At 41.0% G+C, this 20,043-nt stretch overlaps 1 protein-coding gene across 6 annotated transcripts; it reads right to left on the bottom strand.

Annotated features, from left to right (window-relative positions):
- Positions 1-5,641: 5,641 nt before the first annotated feature.
- scn3b (sodium channel, voltage-gated, type III, beta) lies at positions 5,642-17,022 on the bottom strand. 6 transcript variants are annotated; one of them, XM_041873757.1, is made up of 7 exons: positions 16,748-17,022; positions 16,210-16,305; positions 11,886-12,049; positions 11,289-11,514; positions 8,358-8,496; positions 6,527-6,592; positions 5,642-5,849 (listed from the first exon to the last, which is right to left on the bottom strand). In XM_041873757.1, the coding sequence occupies exons 2-6, from the start codon at positions 16,262-16,264 to the stop codon at positions 6,529-6,531; spliced, it is 648 nt and encodes a 215-aa protein (XP_041729691.1). In that variant the 5' UTR covers positions 16,265-16,305; positions 16,748-17,022; the 3' UTR covers positions 5,642-5,849; positions 6,527-6,528. The 6 variants fall into 6 exon arrangements, 5 of the variants coding, with proteins under 5 accessions (XP_041729691.1, XP_041729689.1, XP_041729690.1 ...); XM_041873755.1 differs by having other exon boundaries at positions 6,505-6,592; XM_041873756.1 differs by having other exon boundaries at positions 6,505-6,592; positions 16,740-17,022.
- Positions 17,023-20,043: the final 3,021 nt, after the last annotated feature.

The following is a 20,043-nucleotide window of genomic DNA, read 5'->3' on the forward strand; positions in this document are numbered from 1 at the left end:
CTTTATATTCTTGTAAAAAGTTGACTAAATAAACAGTTTTACTCAAGTAGGCTACTACAATAGTGATGAAACATTTACATTTTAGCAGACGCTCTTATCCAGAGCGACTTACAGTTACTGAGTGCATACATTCTTTTTTTTATACTGGCCCCCCGTGGGAAACGAACCCACAACCCTGGCGTTGCAAACATCATGCTCTACCAACTGAACTACATCCCTGCCCTACCCTGGACCAATTTGTGTGCCGCCCCATGGGTCTCCCGGTCGCGGCGGCTACGGCAGAGCCTGGATTCGAACCAGGATCTCTAGTGGCACAGCTAGAACAGCAATGCAGTGCCTTAGACCACTGTGCCACTCGGAAGATACTATAACCACAGCTCTACTTACCCTTTTTAATTGTTTGATTACCATAAATAGTATTTTATAATGCTATAGGCCTAAGGCCCATCCTAACTGTGTTATGTCAGGTTGAATAACTTGGTGTTTTATTATATATATATTTGTTCTACACTAGAGGGAGACAAAGACCCTTTGTAGATGTTATAATTGACATTACCTATCTTGTTTTCTTAGATGTTGTTATGTCCCATTCTGTAACTAAATTGAGAGTAAAAGTGAAAGGAAGTAGCATTGACAGAGCACATAATGACACATTTGTTATGTTATTGCTAAGTTCTTCTGTTATTGTTATCAAATCAAATTTGGTATTTGGTATTTCGGATACTGGCACAACGCTCTTAACCACTAAGCTACCTGCCACCCGGCTATATGCAAGGAGTACTGGTGCCGAGTCAATGTGCAGGGGTACGAGGCAGTTTATGTAATTGAGGTAATATGTACATGTAGGTAGGGGTAAAAGTGACTAGGCAATCAGGATAGATAATTAACAGGGGTTGATGTAAATAGTCCAGGTAGCCATTTGATTAACTATTAAGCAGTCTTATGGCTTGGGGGTAGAAGCTGTTCAAGAGCCTTTTGGTCCCAGACTTGGCGCTCTGGTACCGCTTGCCGTGCAGTAAAGAACAGTCTATGACTTGGGTGGCTGGAGTCTTTGATCTGAGGGCCTATGACAAACCATTTCAGCCTCGAAGAGGCATTGTCGTGCCCTCTTCACGACTGTGTTGGTATGTCTGGACCATGATAGGTCCTTAGTGATGTGGACACCGAGGAACTTGAAGCTCTCGACACGCTCGACTACAGCCCGTCGATGTGAATGGGGGCGTGATCGGCCCTCCGTTTCCTGTAGTCCACGATCAGTTCCTTGTCTTGATCACATTGAGGGAGAGGTTGTTGTCCTGGCACCACACTGCCAGGTCTCTCATCTACAGGCTGTCTCATCTTCGTCGGTGATCAGGCCTACCATCGTCGTGTTGTCAGCAAACTTAATAAAGGTGTTGGAGTTGTGCGAGGGAGTGGGTGAACAGGGAGTATAGGAGGGGACTAAGCCTGCACCCCTGAGAGGCCCCTGTGTTGAGGGATAGCATGGCGGTTGTGTTGTTACCTTCCCTCTCCACCTGGGGCGGCCCATCAGGAAGTACAGGAGGTGTTCAGTTCCAGGGTCCTTAGCTTAGTGATGAGCTTGGAAGGCACTATGGTGTTGAAGGCTGAGCTGTAGTCATTGAACAGCATTCTCACGTAAGTGTTCCTTTTGATCTGGTGGAAAAGGACAGTGTGCAGTGCAATGGCGATTGCATCATCCATGGATCTGTTGGGGCGGCATGCAAATTGTAGTGGGCCTAGGGTGTCGGGTAAGGTGGAGGTGATATGCTCCTTAACTAGCCTCTCAAAGCACTTCATGATGACAGAAGTGAGTGCTACGGGGCGATAGTCATTTAGTTCAGATATCTTGGGTACAGGAACAATGGTGGACATCTTGAAGCAAGTGGGGACAACAGACTGGGATAGGGAGAGATTGAATATGTCGTTGTGTAAAATGTTAATGAATTGCTGTGAGGGATTGGCAATATTCCAGCTCCAATAGAACATCTAGCATTGTTGAATTAATTTCTGTGATAAATGAACTTATTTCAGAGCAGTAACAGCCTGGTATAATTATAAAGTATTGAATGTGAGTCACAATAGTGGGTCGTACCCTTTGGGAGATAGGACACTTACCGAACTCCATAGATACGCTTGTAATACAGAAGAGGAGGAAACCGCATTACTGGCTGAATCAGTAGCAGCACACACATAATTAAATGTTACATTTTCATATCAATGGTGTTGGCCTATGCTTTAGGGTGCATTACTAGCTAGGGTTGTGATAACCCTTGTGCCCTGTACTGTGTAGTCATTATCAGCTAGCGCATGACCCGCACAAAACGTGCATTATGGCATAGTTACTTCGAAGCCAACCAATCTGCTCCCTGCTCGGGGCTTGCCTGGGTTGCTATAACGACAGATGCTATATCTGTCACCGGCAGCCACAGAACAAGAACATAGCTGTGGTGAGATTGCTCTCCGAGGACTGCCCCCCATCCTAAGGTGCTTTACACCAGCTGTGCAGTGTGGAGGTGGATGGATGGTGTAGATGGATGGTTGAACCTACCTAGACATGGCCTAATTCATTCACAGTCTACCTCCTCAGTCTCAATCAGCTTGGTGCGACCACCCCCCAGTCCGTCACCACCCCCAGTCCCCATTCAAGACATGTAATCGAAACCTTGTGGGTGGACTAGTCACATTGCATTTATGCAAATGGGATGATGCTCCTTTTCCCTGTGGTATTCGCTAATCAGGCAATAACAAAATAGTTATCTGTTATCTTTTTTAGTTATTTAAAAACCGTTACAATGCCTTCTTCTGTTATTAGTCAATCAGTGAGTAGGCTGACAGACAGCTTTGCGCAAATCTTATCGAGTGTTGATTTCTTTTTAGCATTTCAATGAAACCCGACCTGCTTGTCTCGTCTCTGTGCCAACTGTGTAATTATATTGATTTTCAAGATCAATGTAGAAAGACTTTACAAATTAGATAAGTATAGAGAAGGGTTCGGATACATTTGGAAAGCATTGTCCTTTAATAGCTCAATACAGAGATACAGTGAGTAAGATAAACAGTGGCATACAGTGGGGAAAAAAAGTATTTAGTCAGCCACCAATTGTGCATGTTCTCCCACTTAAAAAGATGTGAGAGGCCTGTAATTTTCATCATAGGTACACGTCAACTATGACAGACAAATTGAGGAAAAAAAATCCAGAAAATCACATTGTAGGATTTTTAATGAATTTATTTGCAAATTATGGTGGAAAATAAGTATTTGGTCACCTAAAAACAAGCAAGATTTCTGGCTCTCACAGACCTGTAACTTCTTCTTTAAGAGGCTCCTCTGTCCTCCACTCGTTACCTGTATTAATGGCACCTGTTTGAACTTGTTATCAGTATAAAAGACACCTGTCCACAACCTCAAACAGTCACACTCCAAACTCCACTATGGCCAAGACCAAAGAGCTGTCAAAGGACACCAGAAACAAAATTGTAGACCTGCACCAGGCTGGGAAGACTGAATCTGCAATAGGTAAGCAGCTTGGTTTGAAGAAATCAACTGTGGGAGCAATTAATAGGAAATGGAAGACATACAAGACCACTGATAATCTCCCTCGATCTGGGGCTCCACGCAAGATCTCACCCCGTGGGGTCAAAATGATCACAAGAACGGTGAGCAAAAATCCCAGAACCACACGGGGGGACCTAGTGAATGACCTGCAGAGAGCTGGGACCAAAGTAACAAAGCCTACCATCAGTAACACACTACGCCGCCAGGGACTCAAATCCTGCAGTGACAGATGTGTCCCCCTGCTTAAGCCAGTACATGTCCAGGCCTGTCTGAAGTTTGCTAGAGTGCATTTGGATGATCCAGAAGAGGATTGGGAGAATGTCATATGGTCAGATAAACCAAAATATAACTTTTTGGTAAAAACTCAACTCGTCGTGTTTGGAGGACAAAGAATGCTGAGTTGCATCCAAAGAACACCATACCTACTGTGAAGCATGGGGGTGGAAACATCATGCTTTGGGGCTGTTTTTCTGCAAAGGGACCAGGACGACTGATCCGTGTAAATGAAAGAATGAATGGGGCCATGTATCGTGAGATTTTGAGTGAAAACCTCCTTCCATCAGCAAGGGCATTGAAGATGAAACGTGGCTGGGTCTTTCAGCATGACAATGATCCCAAACACACCGCCCGGGCAACGAAGGAGTGGCTTCGTAAGAAGCATTTCAAGGTCCTGGAGTGGCCTAGCCAGTCTCCAGATCTCAACCCCATATAAAATCTTTGGAGGGAGTTGAAAGTCCCTGTTGCCCAGCAACAGCCCCAAAACATCACTGCTCTAGAGGAGATCTGCATGGAGGAATGGGCCAAAATACCAGCAACAGTGTGTGAAAACCTTGTGAAGACTTACAGAAAACGTTTGACCTGTGTCATTGCCAACAAAGGGTATATAACAAAGTATTGAGAAACTTTTGTTATTGACCAAATATTTATTTTCCACCATAATTTGCAAATAAATTCATTAAAAATCCTACAATGTGATTTTCTTATTTTGTCTGTCATGTCTATGATGAAAATTACAGGCCTCTCTCATCTTTTTAAGTGGGAGAACTTGCACAATTGGTGGCTGACTAAATACTTTTTTCCCCCACTGTATATAGTATGATTGTACACAATACAGTATATACATTAATTGTAACTATAGAAGTAGGCACATATTTGAGTCTCAATAGCAATGCTACTGTAGATGAAAAAACAACAACCTCAAAAGCCAGCATATGGTTTAGCATAGTATAGCATGATCAAGTTTTTGGCTATTGGGGCGTACAGTAGTTGTATTCTGCAGCATCATTGTTTTGAATGTCTTAAGATGCCATTGAATAAACATTATAGCTTACAAAACGCTGAGTAAAAAAGCCATATTGACCAATTACTGTGACTATGTATGTGCCATCTTTTTCCTTCTTCTTTTGTAAAATAGCCTAGTCACTCTCTAAGATCCAAATACACCACATCTTCTCATACCAGGCTCTTTCTGTGGAAGAGAATTGAACTTAAAGAGGAGCTTCTGACATAGTTGGCCTTTGAGTCACACTAAGAACCAGCGAGAGGACTCCGTGTTCATACCATAAACCACAGTCATACTGTGCATGAAACATTTTCTTTCACTAAACAACTTAAGTGAAGTAAACTTGAAAGGCTATGCAATCCAATTTCTGTAAAAAGATAATGACGAGGCACCTCAAAACCTTGAGCCGTAATCTAGTCATATTCTATCAGTAGAGTAAAAATGAATTGAAAATAATGTACCAGACATTTTTATGGGCACCCAATTATGTGCAATACAGCATAATTATTAACATTTGAATAACATTTCACGCATTTAAAAGTATGAGTAATTTACTTTGAAGTAATTCCTTGGTCCTCTGCAACAGTAGGTTCAGTTTCTTTTCTGTGGGTGACATTCAAATGGCATAAACAACTTATTAATCATCAAATAACTGCTGTCTGGCACAGAGTGGTACAGAGTGAAATAAGAAAGGAGAGTAATAATAATAAGCCATTTAGCAGACGCTTTTATCCAAAGCGACTTACAGTCATGCGTGCATAAATGTTTTGTGTATGGGTGGTCCCGGGGATCGAACCCACTACCTTGGCGTTATAAGCGCCGTGCTCTACCAGCTGAGCTACAGAGGACCACAGTATACTTGAGCATTCGAGGATTTGGCTAGCTCACACCACAAGACCAAGACAAAGTTGTTGATAGGCGTTGTGACATCTTCACTGAATGTTCCCTTCAAGGAGTTCAGTCTGTATCGTCAGGTGACCATGAACTGCTTGATACACCATTGGTCAGTACCTGAAACAGAGGACAGACTAAGCTGCTTGATGTGTTGAAAAATGCACAAGTCTCTAGCTATACCGATTAGGTACAACAATAACACATATTCTAATGCAGATTCAGAAATGTAAAACAATAACTTGCGAGAAACTTTCTTCCATTTAAAAAACAGAAAGTAGCACTCTAAAAACATGTACTGTGCCTCACACAGCCCCTTAGCAATACTAAGAAAACGTGTCTTCGTTCACTGTTCTGAGAACTCAGCAGGGGGTATGTTCAGAGTGTTCAAAGGCCTCATTTCTTTCACTGTTGCGATCGAGCCACTCTCCCTTTGAAAACGACACTTAAATCAAGTACCACGGAATCCCATGTGGAGAGAGGATTTCTTATATAAAACTATTGTTTTCACTCATTATTTTCACAATTAGGTAGACTTTTAATATTGGTACTAGTACTAAGAGTGAGAAAGAGCTGATGGTAAATGAAGATAAAGCAGAGAGATGAGTGGTTGAGGAAGGGAACGTTTTTACTATGATGTGAGTGAGTAATGTCTTGTGGAAGAAAATGGCGGATGCGGGTGCAACAGAAAGAGACTCGGTTAGTTACAGACAATGAGTTGAAGGGGAGAGTGATTTTCTGATCGAGATCAGATTGAGAGGCACATTCAAAATACCGTATTGGTGTGAGACAATCACTTTTATTCTGTAACTGGAACACCCAGGTTCTCTTTATTTTCTGAGGGAATGGCTAGGTAGTTTGTTCTGTAGATGGGTAGAAAGAGAGGTAAATCTGAGACCCTGTAGTGCATTCATGTAGAACCATACTGTGTGCATTTCATTGGGCCTTTCTTATTGAACTCCGTCAATGCAAAACAATTGAGACAATTGCAAAACAATGCAAAACAATTGAGACAATTGGGATATGTTATCATTGGGAATGTTCCAGTTTATTCATGACAATATGCCAAAAGCAATATCGACCATAAGCCTGGATACTGACTTAGAAACTATGACGCCGATTTCGTTCAACTTTGCTAATAGGATTCCCACAACCCATGAGTTAGCCTATTTCCTAGCCATTATTCTATAAGAAAAAAGTATCCAAATAAGAGGACCATGTCAAATGAAAGTGGTAAAACAGTAGGAAATCGATTAATCACAGGTGCAACTGGTGGAGATCATCCTGTCTCCTAGCCAACAGTCCATGATTGATGTGATTTAGGATCACTAATGTATCCTAAGATCCTTTAAAATGGCTGCATTATCCTGTACTGTTCAACAGCCAGTCACATATTATGGCTGGCTGCCTGCCATCGGTGTGCCTCTAATGTAGTTTATCTGCTCAAACAGCTCAATACCATGGCTGCGTCCCAAATGGCACCCTATTCCCTATATAGTGTACTACTTTTGACCAGAGCCCTATGAGCCCTAAGTCCTGTCAGCACTAGAACGGATGGAGGTCACTCCTCGCAACACACCACTGGTGGTTAAACTTAATGTGGTATTCCTGGGCATTGGGTCATTAGGTGTTGTCTCTAGACTGAGTGCAAAGTGCAAAGTGTTGTCTATTTAAAAAGCATTTGTGGAACAACTGTCACAACCCATATAATGTAGCAGTGTATACTCTCTTCATCTGTTCAGAAGTGCATTATTTTAACCTATTTCTCAATTGATTCCTTCAGGCATTCTCTCAATTTCCCAAGTAGGTTCTGTGTACATCTATCCTGCACTATTGGTACTTTCAGTGTAAGGTACAGGAAATAGTGTAATTGGATTCAAACATGCACTGTATATTACCCAATATCGTATTGTAAGGTCGAAATGTGATGGCCACAATCCACTGTACCGACTTCCATCTACCGCCCAGCACCATCACCAATCATTGGGAGCTGACACCACATGAATATATTTAAGCCTTGGCCACAGAGCACTAAATTGGTTGTTTGAAAATGGTGGAACAGGAGTCAGCAGAGCGCTCCAAACAATCCAGGGACCTCAGCAGAAAGACGACTTACTGAAACAGCTAACCGACTACTGACCGCAAAATCCCTCAGACCATTACACCTCCATTACACTCTTTCGCAGATCGCACAACCTATACATTGGATACTGCATGGCCTAACAGTAAATGTAAACTATTCACTAACCCCAATTTATTGAAGGGGTCATAAAATCAGCAGGGGTAATGTTACGCCACATTGTCAGTAATGCCTACTGTGGGTAAGGCCCAAACTCCATATGCAGTATGAGATACTTAGCATCGTATCCATACTGTACGTGCTGAAGCCAACTCTAGTCGTCTATCATTGCCCTGCACCATACATCTAGATACATGGTGCAAAGCAACAAAAGAAGACCAGAGTTGCCCTTAGTACATACAGGCTATGATATACAAGGCTACGAGATACAAGACGCGACTACAAGATATGAGGCTATGAGATCTAATGCTAAGCGATACAAGCCTACGAGGTACAAGACAAGCCTATGAGATAAAAACCTACGAGACACATGGCTAAGAGATACTCACGCGGTGTCCTGGGCCTGCTCGTCTGACCTGGAGATCTTCCTGTAGCAGTAGACCATCTCCACCAGGAGCCAGCAGGTGAGGAAGACCAGCAGGACGTACATCATGATCTCTGAGTACAGGGCAGTGGTGTCGTCACTGGCTGCCAGACAGACACACACAACCCATAGAGATGGATATAGGGTACACTTGATACAAAGTCGGTTTTAGCATTGGCAGCGCCATTAAAGGTTTTCACCATTTTAAAGTAATCAACTGGGTGAGACTACCTATGGGTTAAGGAAGGATCATAGAATTCCTTCCAAGTCAGCAGAAGGGATCAGCCAAATACTCCTGAGTAAAGATTCAAGCACCACAGGTGGCAGTTAAATCATTAACTTTTGCTTTATGCCTGTTCAGACTATACACACTAACACAGTAGGTGGAGGTATACACCTTTTTAGTTTGATTACAAACCGCCATAAAACTCACAGAAGTAGAAGAAGAAGACACTGACTACTTTGAAATTGATATAGCCCTCAATGGTTCTGCCCATGCTGTCACAGAAGTGATGAATGGCAAAGATAGGTGTGCCCTCTTTCCATCTCTATGACAAAACCCACACCGCATCTGCTTGGATAGAACACTGCAAGACAACAGAAATAGACAATGTTATAAACTGCATTGGTTTGATAGGGACTTACTGTAAATCCTGCACAGACTGTTCTACAAGTTTTTGTGAATTAAGGCATAGAGTAGTAAGGATGACTATTTGTTAGTTAGATAACTGTGTAGGCCTATTTTCTTATATGGGACGGTAAACAGATTCTCAATGTGTTTTGAGACCCAGCATATCAGCCAGAATAAATAACTGTCCTGTCGCCACTAGCAGTAAAGTGACAATTCTAATTAAAACAGTATGTAGCAATCTATTTCTGATGTATCCATTCACTCACAATCAAAACTACAAAACAGTCCCATATGTGGGCATTACAGCTTGTTCTGTTAGCCAGGTGAAGTCAATCTCATTCTGTATAGGAGGCAGTTAAGCATGCTTAGTCTGTACATATGAGAGTTTTTTTTGGAACATATTGAGAATACAAATTTGATTGGATAATGGTCCAATGATAAAGATGGTAAGATCCAATTATTGCTAGTATAATCACATGTGTAAAGTATACAGGATAGTGTTTCACGTAACCTTATTGGGAATAACCAAAAAGTCCTCTCATGATGCTTTAGTGTTTTCCTGCATGCATAATACATTCTCTACCACTCTTGACCAGGCAATTTATTGCCAGCTGATGAGATAGTTAGCGTAGCTCTATGCAAAACACGTTAGATATTGTATGTAGCACATATTGATAGGTCAAGTTCCCTCAGTTAAAAAAATTGTCATACTGTCTTGCAACACTGCAAACCCAACAGTGTATTAAACAACGATCATCTCTTCCCCTCGTTTTCGTACACACACAAGGTCTTAATTTAACTATGCATTTAATTGACCCATTGTCATCCCTCTTGCACAAGTACTACCAGCCTTAAACTGGAGCGTTTAGGCTTCATATTTGTAACATAAAAGGTTAAACCATGCTATAGCAAAACGTCTTGCTATAATACATAGAGAAAGAAATCAGCAGAAACATGTATGATAATAGCGGTTCTCAATGTTAATTTTGTGTTTTTCTCATTTAAAAAATAATACTGGCAAATAAGGAAGTCCACTCTTTATTTTTAACCTTTATTTAACTAGGCAAGTTTGTTAAGAACAAATTCTTATTTACAATGACGGCCTACACCGGCCAAACCCGGACGACGCTGGGCCAATTGTGCGCCGCCCTATGGGACTCCCAATCACGTCCGGTTGTGATACAGCCTGGAATCGAACCAGGGTCTGTAGTGACGCCTCTAGCACTGAGATGCAGTGCCTTAGACCGCTGCGCCACTCGGGCTGTATCACTGCTGTGCCACTATACTACAAGATATTGGTACAATATTATCAAATGAATAGAGCAGATTAGATTGATACGTTTTTTTTTTTACCGTTTATAAGCGGAAAGATTTTCCTTATATTTAAATAAGGTTGTCTTCCTCCCTACACGTGAGAGTTGGATCTGATGAGAACCACTGTGTCAATGAATTGGTGCCAAACTCCACGAAGCCTGAGGCACAGCATTTTCTGTGTGAAACTTCCAAATAGCTGCAGAAAGATAAACTTATCATAATCCCTTCTTATATGGGAATGAAAAATTGCCTGCTGACCCGCAGCTTTTTGCAATTGGACACTACTATGGTATGAGTTGCAAAATAAAAGTTGTACGTTTCATGTAATGTATACAAGGGCAAACTAAAATATAGTTGGTAATGACTATTATCAAATGTAGATGTATGCAGATATGAACTAGCAACTTTGATACAACTAAGTCTATCTATATGAACCCCAGCAGTCCACAATAGATAGGCAGATAGAGTAAAGTGAATGTAGGAATAATGATATACAAATATACATATTAAATAGTATATTTGAGTAAGGTGAACATCCAGTAAGCATACAGTAAATAGAAACCAAATGATGTACATTACCCCTTATAATAGATAGTAAAGTAGTTGGTTAAAAAAAACCTTCCCTTACTATAAGAGGCCTTCAATTGAGCTTTGATAATAATCAAAACTGAACAAAAACACACTCATTACTCATGCAATAACCCTTTTCTTTAATGCAAATTGTAAATACGATTAACATACCTAATAGCACCTAAGAAAAATAATACACTTTACTTTTAAGTTTTGTCAAAACACATGGCAACAACCAAGAAGAAGAGGGTTTAAGGGGAAAAGCACATATAAATACGTAAATCACACACAGCAAACCACAGACAGTTAAGCCTCCAGCAAGGAGCTTGAAAGAACAGGAAGTAAAATTACAAAATAGGAAGGAACAGGAAGTACTCTCACCTTCCTGTCTGACCACCAGGTTGATTACCAGGGTTTTGATAACCGAGGGGGAGTAGGACTCAAACTCAAACTGCCGGAACACCACACACTTGTAGGTGCCCGTGTCGTTCATTGTGACGTTGAGGATACTGATGGAGAGTTCCTGCAGGTCTCTACTTCCATTCCACACCAAGCGACCCTGCCAAGGCCCATCCAGCTCCCTGGGGTGCCCATCAAACAGGTAGATCTGAGGGGGCAATGTAGCAGGCACACACACACGCACACACACACACACACACACACACACACACACACACACACACACACACACACACACACACACACACACACACACACACACACACACACACACACACACACACACACACACACACACACACTGTAATCGTTGTTAGCTAACTTCACCAGATTTTTCCCTCATAGTTCAAAGTACTTGTAGACCATTCAGCCTGACCAGGAAAAACCTCCATGCCCTAGTTATAGGCAATAATTCCTGGTCAGGTCACATGGTCAGGAAAAATGGCTGGTCCTCTCATCAGGTGAAATAATTGTAATGATATTGTTTGTGCGAATGGATGTTAGATGGAGGAGACCTACAGGGATGGGTTCTTCGCCAGGTGGGATGTAGTACCAGTCCACGCGTGTCTCTGCGCTGACCTCCTCTCTCTTCATACAGGAGATGCAGGTCAGTTTCATGGGGTTCCCAACGACCGCCTCTGTTTCCGAGGGCACATCTACACATACTGGCCTGCTCACCTGCACTGGAGATCGTAACAAACAGAGCGGCATCACACCAGCACCACACTGTAGCATGTACAGTACACATCACCCAGAGAAACATACAGTTGAAGTCGGAAGTTTACATACATCTTAGCCAAATACATTCAAACTCTGTTTTTCACAATTCCTGACATTTAATCCTAGCAAAAATTCCCTGTTTTAGGTCAGTTAGGATCACCACTTTATTTTAAGAATGTGAAATGTCAGAATAATAGTAGAGAGAATGATTTATTTCAGCTTTTATTTATTTCATCACATTCCCAGTGGGTCAGAAGTTTACATATACTCAATTAGTATTTGGTAGCATTGCCTTTAAATTGTTTAACTTGGGTCAAACGTTTCGGGTAGCCTTCCACAAGCTTCCCACAATAAGTTGGGTGAATTTTGGCCCATTCCTCCTGACAGAGCTGGTGTAACTGAGTCAGGTTTGTAGGCCTCCTTGATTGCACACGCCTTTTCAGTTCTTTCCACAAATTTGCTATAGGATTGAGGTCAGGGCTTTGTGATGGCCACTCCAATACCTTGACTTTGTTGTCCTTAAGCCATTTTGCCACAACTTTGGAAGTATGCTTGGGGTCATTGTCCATTTGGAAGACCCATTTGCGACCAAGCTTTAACTTCCTGACTGATGTCAGTCTTGAGATGTTGCTTCAATATATCCACATAATTTTCCTTCCTCATGATGCCATCTATTTCTGTGAAGTGCACCAGTCCCTCCTGCAGCAAAGCACGCCCACAGCATGATGCTGCCACCCCCGTGCTTCACGGTTGGGATGGAGTTCTTCGGCATGCAAGCTACCCCCTTTTTCCTCCAAACATAACGATGGTCATTATGGCCAAACAGTTATATTTTTGTTTCATCAGACCAGAGGACATTTCTCCAAAAATGACGATCTTTGTCCCTATGTGCAGTTGCAAACCGTAGTCTGGCTTTTTTATGGCGGTTTTGGAGCAGTGGCTTCTTCCTTGCTGAGCGGCCTTTCAGGTTATGTCGATATAGGACTTGTTTTACTGTGGATATAGATACTTTTGTACCTGTTTCCTCCAGGATCTTCATAAGGTCCTTTGCTGTTGTTCTGGGATTGATTTGCACTGTTCACACCAAAGTACGTTAATCTCTAGGAGACAGAACGCGTCTCCTTCCTGAGCGGTATTACGGCTGCGTGGTCCCATGGTGTTTATACTTGCGTACTATTGTTTGTACAGATGAATGTGGTACCTTCAGGCATTTGGAAATTGCTCCCAAGGATGAACCAGACTTGTGGAGGTCTACAATTTCTTTTATGAGGTCTTGGCTGGTTTCTTTTGATTTTCCCATGATGTCAAGCAAAGAGGGACTGAGTTTGAAGTCAGGCCTTGAAATACATCCACAGGTACACCTCTAATTGACTCAAATTATGTCAATTAGCCTATCAGAAGCTTCTAAAGCATGACATAATTTTCTGGAATTTTCCAAGCTGTTTAAAGGCACAGTCAACTTAGTGTATGTAAACGTCTGACCCACTGGAATTGTGATACAGTGAATTATAAGTGAAATAATCTGTCTGTAAACAATTGTTGGAAAAATTACTTGTGTCATGCACAAAGTAGATGTCCTAACTGACTTGCCAAAACTATAGTTTGTTAACAAGAAATTTGTGGAGTGGTTGAAAAACGAGTTTTAATGACTCCAACCTAAGTGTATGTAAACTTCCGACTTCAACTGTAATTGTGTGTGTGTGTGTGTGTGTGTGTGTGTGTGTGTGTGTGTGTGTGTGTGTTTTTGTGTGAGAGAGGCAGGTTAGCGTTTTTTGTCATGAATATTGTTCTGGAAGCAGCTCTGCAGAGTGGTCACTAGCTGGCACAGCCACAAAGTCATACAATCAAAATTTTTAAAACCCAACCCTAACCTTAACCCTGACCTTAACCACACTGCTAAACCTAATACATAACCCTAACCTTAAATGAATACCGAAAAGCAAATGATTGTTTTCATGAAGTTTTACAATATAGACAATTTTGACTTTGCAGCTGGCCTAAGGGAAAATCGTTCAGTTCTGCCTCCAGGACAAGACTCATGACATTAAACGTCAACCTGCGTGTGAGAGCTGGCGGGAATAAAAGACTGCAAAAACATAAATGTATTATTCTATTCAATTAAATCACACCCTCCACCCATCCCCCTCTGGTCTGTTGTCAGAGCGTTCTATCTGATAACCCTGTGACCTAATTTTGCGCCAGGCTTGGATGAGCTCCCTGTTGTGCCAGTCAGACTACGATAATGCAGTGCCATAAACACCACTGTTCTCAAATCACAACTCACTCACCACATAATACACCCTCACACCCTTGAACAAAATACATTTCACACTAGACTGACAACTGTGGACACATGCAGTGAGCGTAACATCATCCACCCCACTACATAACAGCTGAATCTCAAACAGCACCGTATTCCATATATAGTGCACTACTTTAGACCAGGGCCCAGGTCAAAAGTAGTGCACTATATGGTCAAAGTAGTGCACTATATAGGGAATTGGGTGCCATTTGGGATGCGACCAAACCCTGTCAAACCCAGCCAGGCTGCTATAGTGACTGAGGGATGAAAATGTGTGGCTTTCTGCATGGAGTCTTTGTGTGACTGGCTGATGAAACGCAGGGTTAGTATTATGTAACCCAGAGCCCCAGGCTGTCTGTCAACATCGATCACATCTCCAGCTCATTCTGAAGGGTCATACATGCAGCCACATGGAAACCGGGACAGTCACAGTAGTGAAAGTGACACAGAAACGTACTGGGAAAGAGGACCAAGTAGAAACCCACTCTAAATGATATGTGTCAGTAGCCTAATGTTATGTATGAATTCATTTATTTCTTATTTCTGAAGGGCAGCACAGACAGGGCTCATCTGAGGCTTTAACTCACTGACAAGTGAGAAGAGGATCTACTGTCTGCTCTCTATTTAAGTACCTCTATTAGTTTGTTCATGTTTTTAAATGTTGCAATAATACACCACATATACAAAAGTATGTGGACACCCCTTCAAATTAGTGGATTCTGCTATTTCAGCTTGTCTGTTCTCAGTTGCAACACTCACTACCGAGTTCCAAACTGCCTATGGAAGCAATGTCACCATAAGAACTGTTCGTCAGGAGCATCATGAAATGGGTTTCTGGGTTTGGCAGATGCCAGGAGAACGCTACCTGCCCAATGCATAGTGCCAACTGTGGAGGAGGAATAATGGTCTGGGGCTGTTTTTCATGGTTCGGGCTTAACCCTTAGTTCCAGTGAAGGGAAATCTTAAACCTACAGCATACATTGACATTCTAGACGATTCTGTGCAGTTTGAGGAAGGCCCTTTCCTGTTTCAGCATGACAATGCCCCCGTGCACAAAGCGAAGTCCATACAGAAATGGTTTGTCGAGATCGGTGTGGAAGAACTTGACTGGCCTGCACAGAGCCCTGACCTCAACCCCATCAAACACCTATGGGATGAATTGGAACGCCGACTGCGAGTCAGGCCTAATCGCCCAACATCAGTTCCCGACCTCACTAATGCTCTTGTGGCTGAATGGAAGCAAGTCCCCGCAGCAATGTTCCAACATCTAGTGGAAAGCCTTCCCAGAAGAGTGGAGGCTGTTATCACAGAAAAGGAGGGACCAACTCCATATTAATACCCATGATTTTGGAATGAGATGTCCACATACTTTTGGTCATGTAGTGTATTTAAAATATTTTATATAGAAGTGTTACCAAATTCTATTTTATTTTACTTTAGAGAGTGAATACCCAAATCATGTCCTGTCTGTAGGCTTCTACATGTAATGATAATATTATACTTATACCTTCATTTTATTTTATGCAAAAGCCAAGTGAATGATACTATAGGCTTTCTATGTCACTTGACCCTGTCAAATCATGCCATACTAGCCTTAGTCAGACCTCTCAAAGTGGTCAGTTGAATCCCCACCAAAAAAGTAACGGAAATGATAACGGAACATAAAGGCCTAGCTAAGTGTTGGGATTTCAACTTGTTTGATCGTGATTTATGTTTATGTCAATATTTAATTTATGTCAATAACCGTCGCATCACAAGTCTAAGTTAGGTGTGATTTTCAACCATTCGAGACAAGTACATAATATAAGTGCAAACACTTACCTACTAAAACCAAAAGTAATAGGGAATACAATATAACCCTGGTTCGAGTTCTCATATTCGGTGTTCTCTGGGATAGCTGTCTTGGGCACTCTCTCCCTGTTCACAATCAAAGAAAGAAAACACACTTTCAGCCTCGAATAATCTCATATTTAATCTACATTATTTCTATGGCGTGGTGGCGGATTACCCTAGTTTGATTAGGCTATTTGAGGAGCGTAATTTCAGGACAATGGACAGCGCACCGCTATCCAGGAGATCAGTCCTCGATAATTATAACACATTCTCTGTAGAGATTTCACAAAGAGTGAAAAAAATCTCGCTGGTCTATCGATTTTGCGTAAAGTTTTAAAGTCGAATAGGTTACACAAAAGGCAACGGTTGGTTATTTTCCAGTGTCTGAAGAGAACATTAATTAAATATTATCATTATCAATGGCATGTTGGCTAAGAGTCATAATTTATATTTTTGTAAACTACTCCCACATTATTCCAGTAGTAGTAATTTAGTGGTGAGAAAATAAAATAACTCACACACTCACAGTCATTCACTCGATATTCCTCACAGCTTCGGCATGAATAAAACCCAAAAGAGACCTGTAGATTCCACGCTCCGGTTAGGCCACTTTCTATTGAGGGATCTGGGTGAGCGTCTAGAAATCCTCAATCATACAATGACAATGGATTGTAAAAAGTTTAATATGAAAAAAGGCCACTCCTTTGTCAGAATCTTCATAAAAGGAGGAGCAATCCGAAAATGACGTTTCTTGTTCTGCTGTCCACTGCCTTTGTTTTTCACAATAAACTGCCACTTAGCGCTCCGAGAATATTTTCGTTGATGCGCATGCGTAAAAGTCACTCCCTATATACAGTAGGCTCTTGTTGTTCACAGGCACATCGACAACAACAAGTAAATCGACCATTAAACTATGAGAATGGTTTACCAAGAAAAACTTCTAAAAGGACTAATTCGCGGAAAAAAAGGAGTTGGCTAATTCTTTTTTTTTTTTTTTACCGCGAATTAGTCCTTTTGGAAGTTTTTCTTGGTAAGCCATTCTCATGATTTTATGTCATTGTTGTTGAGCAGCTCTCCTTTCCTTTGTTTGCTGAAGTGCAAAGGCCTACCTGAACTCCGACCATTAAACAATTTGCTTTCCTATTTTTAACCATTTGACCTTTCACTCTAAATAAATAACACATTTCAAAATGGCTATTTACATGAAACATTAGTGCCCTTAAATTGTGCACGCTAATCAATTATACTTATAGGCTATTACAATTATCTTCAAATGTATATAATGTTTTTATTTTTTTAAGTATTCCAACAAGTAATCCAATTCATTGTTCGCCTAGGTAAGGGGATTTGAATGAATACAATACTAATATCACTGCTCTTTAGTTCACACAGAACTGGGCTACAAAAAAGATAAATATGGAGGACTGTTTATTATGATATACAAAGAGAGTTCAGTGCAGGTTGTTCCTCAATCTTCTTACATTTCTTTAAAGTTAGTTTTAGTCTTATTTATTTTCACAAAGGAAGACACGTAAAAGACAAAACAATGCAGATAAAAACAAGGTAAAAGTGTGCAGATGAGGTTTGAAACCCAAGAGGACTTATATGAAAACCACATCAAAAGAAAAACAATATATGTGTGTGTGTGTGTGTGTACAATACAGTTTGTTCAATCAATGAAACAAAGCATACTAATAACATTTACATTGCATTTTAGTCATTTAGCAGACGCTCTTATCCAGAGCGACTTACAATTGAACATGATAGATTCAGTGTACAAAAAAACATGTTTGTTTTTGTGTGTGTGCATGTGTGTTCATGATAGTGTGAGAGTTAGGCTACATGGAGGAGACTACTGTGCAGTTCACAAAAAATAATTAAATCCACATGAAATAACACAAGGTTCACTATAGGTCTTACTTTCAACATTGCATTGAGATCGGAGAGTTGTATAAGCCTTTTTCTTGTTCAACAGATGATTGATGATTTTCCAAGTTTACTTTATATTGTTTGAAGATTCTTGTAATTTACTAGTAAAGTATATTTTGGGGGATATCCGAAGTAGATGGGTAAATGTGTGCTTATACTATACTGAACAAAAATATAAATGCAACATGCAACAATTTCAATGATTTTACTGAGTTACAGTTCATATAAAGAAATCAGTCAGTTGAAATAAATTCAATAGGCCCTAATCTATGGATTTCACATGACTGGGCAGGGGCGCAGCCATGGGTGGGCCAGGGAGGGCATAGGCTCACCCACTTGGGAGGCAGGCCCAATCAAAATGAGTTTTTCCCCACAAATGGGCTTTATTATAGACAGAAATAATCCTCAGTTTCTTCTGCTGTCCGGGTGGCTGGTCTCAGATGATCCCGCAGGTGAAGAAGCCCGATGTGCAGGTTCTGGGCTTGCATGGTTACACCTGGTCTGCGGTTGTGACCAGTTGGACGTACTGCCAAATTATCTAAAACAAGATTGGAGGCGGCTTATGGTAGAAAAATGTACATTGAATTATCTGGCAACAGCTCTGGTGGACATTCCTGCAGTCAGCATGCCAATTGCATGCGCCCTCAAAACTTGAGACATCTGTGGCATTGTGTTGTGTGACAAAACTGCACATTTTAGAGTGGCCTTTTATTGTCCCTAGGACAAGGTGCACCTGTGTAATGATCATGCTGTTTAATCAGCTTCTTGATATGCCACACCTGTCAGGTGGATGGATTATTTTAGCAAAGGAGAAATGCTCACTAACAGGGATGTAAACACATTTCTGCACAACATTTTTGCTTTTTGTGTGTATGGAACATTTCTGGGATGTTTTATTTCAGCTCATGAAACATGGGACCAACACTTTACATGTTGCGTTTATATTTTTGTTCAGTATATTTGTAATTGGCAGAATTCAAGGGGGGTGGGACTTCTGATTTTTTTTTTTACTGAGGATCTTTAGAGACCAGTTGTAAACCCTGGTTTCCATAACCCATTTGCTGCTCTCTTATGAGGTCTGAATAAGGGAAAGCAGTGGTGAAATACAGAATTGAAGGATGTGAGAAAAGTCTGGTAAGTAGACTCCACATCGGCCTGATTAGAAACATTTCCCCATGAAATATCATCAATCAACATCTTAAAGTGCTCAATATTACTTTTGTTAAATATTCTACATTTAAAGCTACTATCCATTCCCACCTGTTCATTTCCAGCTGACAAAGAGAAGTGGAATATTTGAAAGTGTTCATAAATGCCAGTATAAAGTATACCTGTTTTTGCCACATTATTCAATGAATCAGTGAAGATATTATCAATAAGGATGATCAATGAACTGGTCACTTTTGTGGGCTTCTAGATGAGGGGATATACAGTAGATAGCTAGAGTATAAAGTAAGTAAAATGTATTCAGACCCCTTGACTTTTTTCACATTTTGTTACGTTACAGACTTTTTCTAAAATGGATTACATTGTTTTTTCCCCTCATCAGTCTACACACAATACCCCATTATGACAAAGCGAAAACAGGTTGAAATACATTTTTGCAAATGTATTAAAAATAAGAAACAGAAATACCTTATTTACATAAGTATTCAGACCCTTTGCTATGAGACTCGAAATTGAGCTCAGGTGCATCCTGTTTCCATTGATCATCCTTGAGATGTTTCTACAACTTGATTGGAGTCCACCTGTGGTAAATTCAATTGGTTGGACATGATTTAGAAAGGCACACCTTTCTATATAAGGTTCCACAGTTGACAGTGCATGTCAGAGCAAAAACCAAGCCATGAGGTTGAAGGAATTGTCCGTAGAGCTCCGAGACCAGATTGTGTC

Source organism: Coregonus clupeaformis, chromosome 5, assembly GCF_020615455.1.
Source record: "Coregonus clupeaformis isolate EN_2021a chromosome 5, ASM2061545v1, whole genome shotgun sequence".
NCBI lineage: Eukaryota > Metazoa > Chordata > Actinopteri > Salmoniformes > Salmonidae > Coregonus > Coregonus clupeaformis.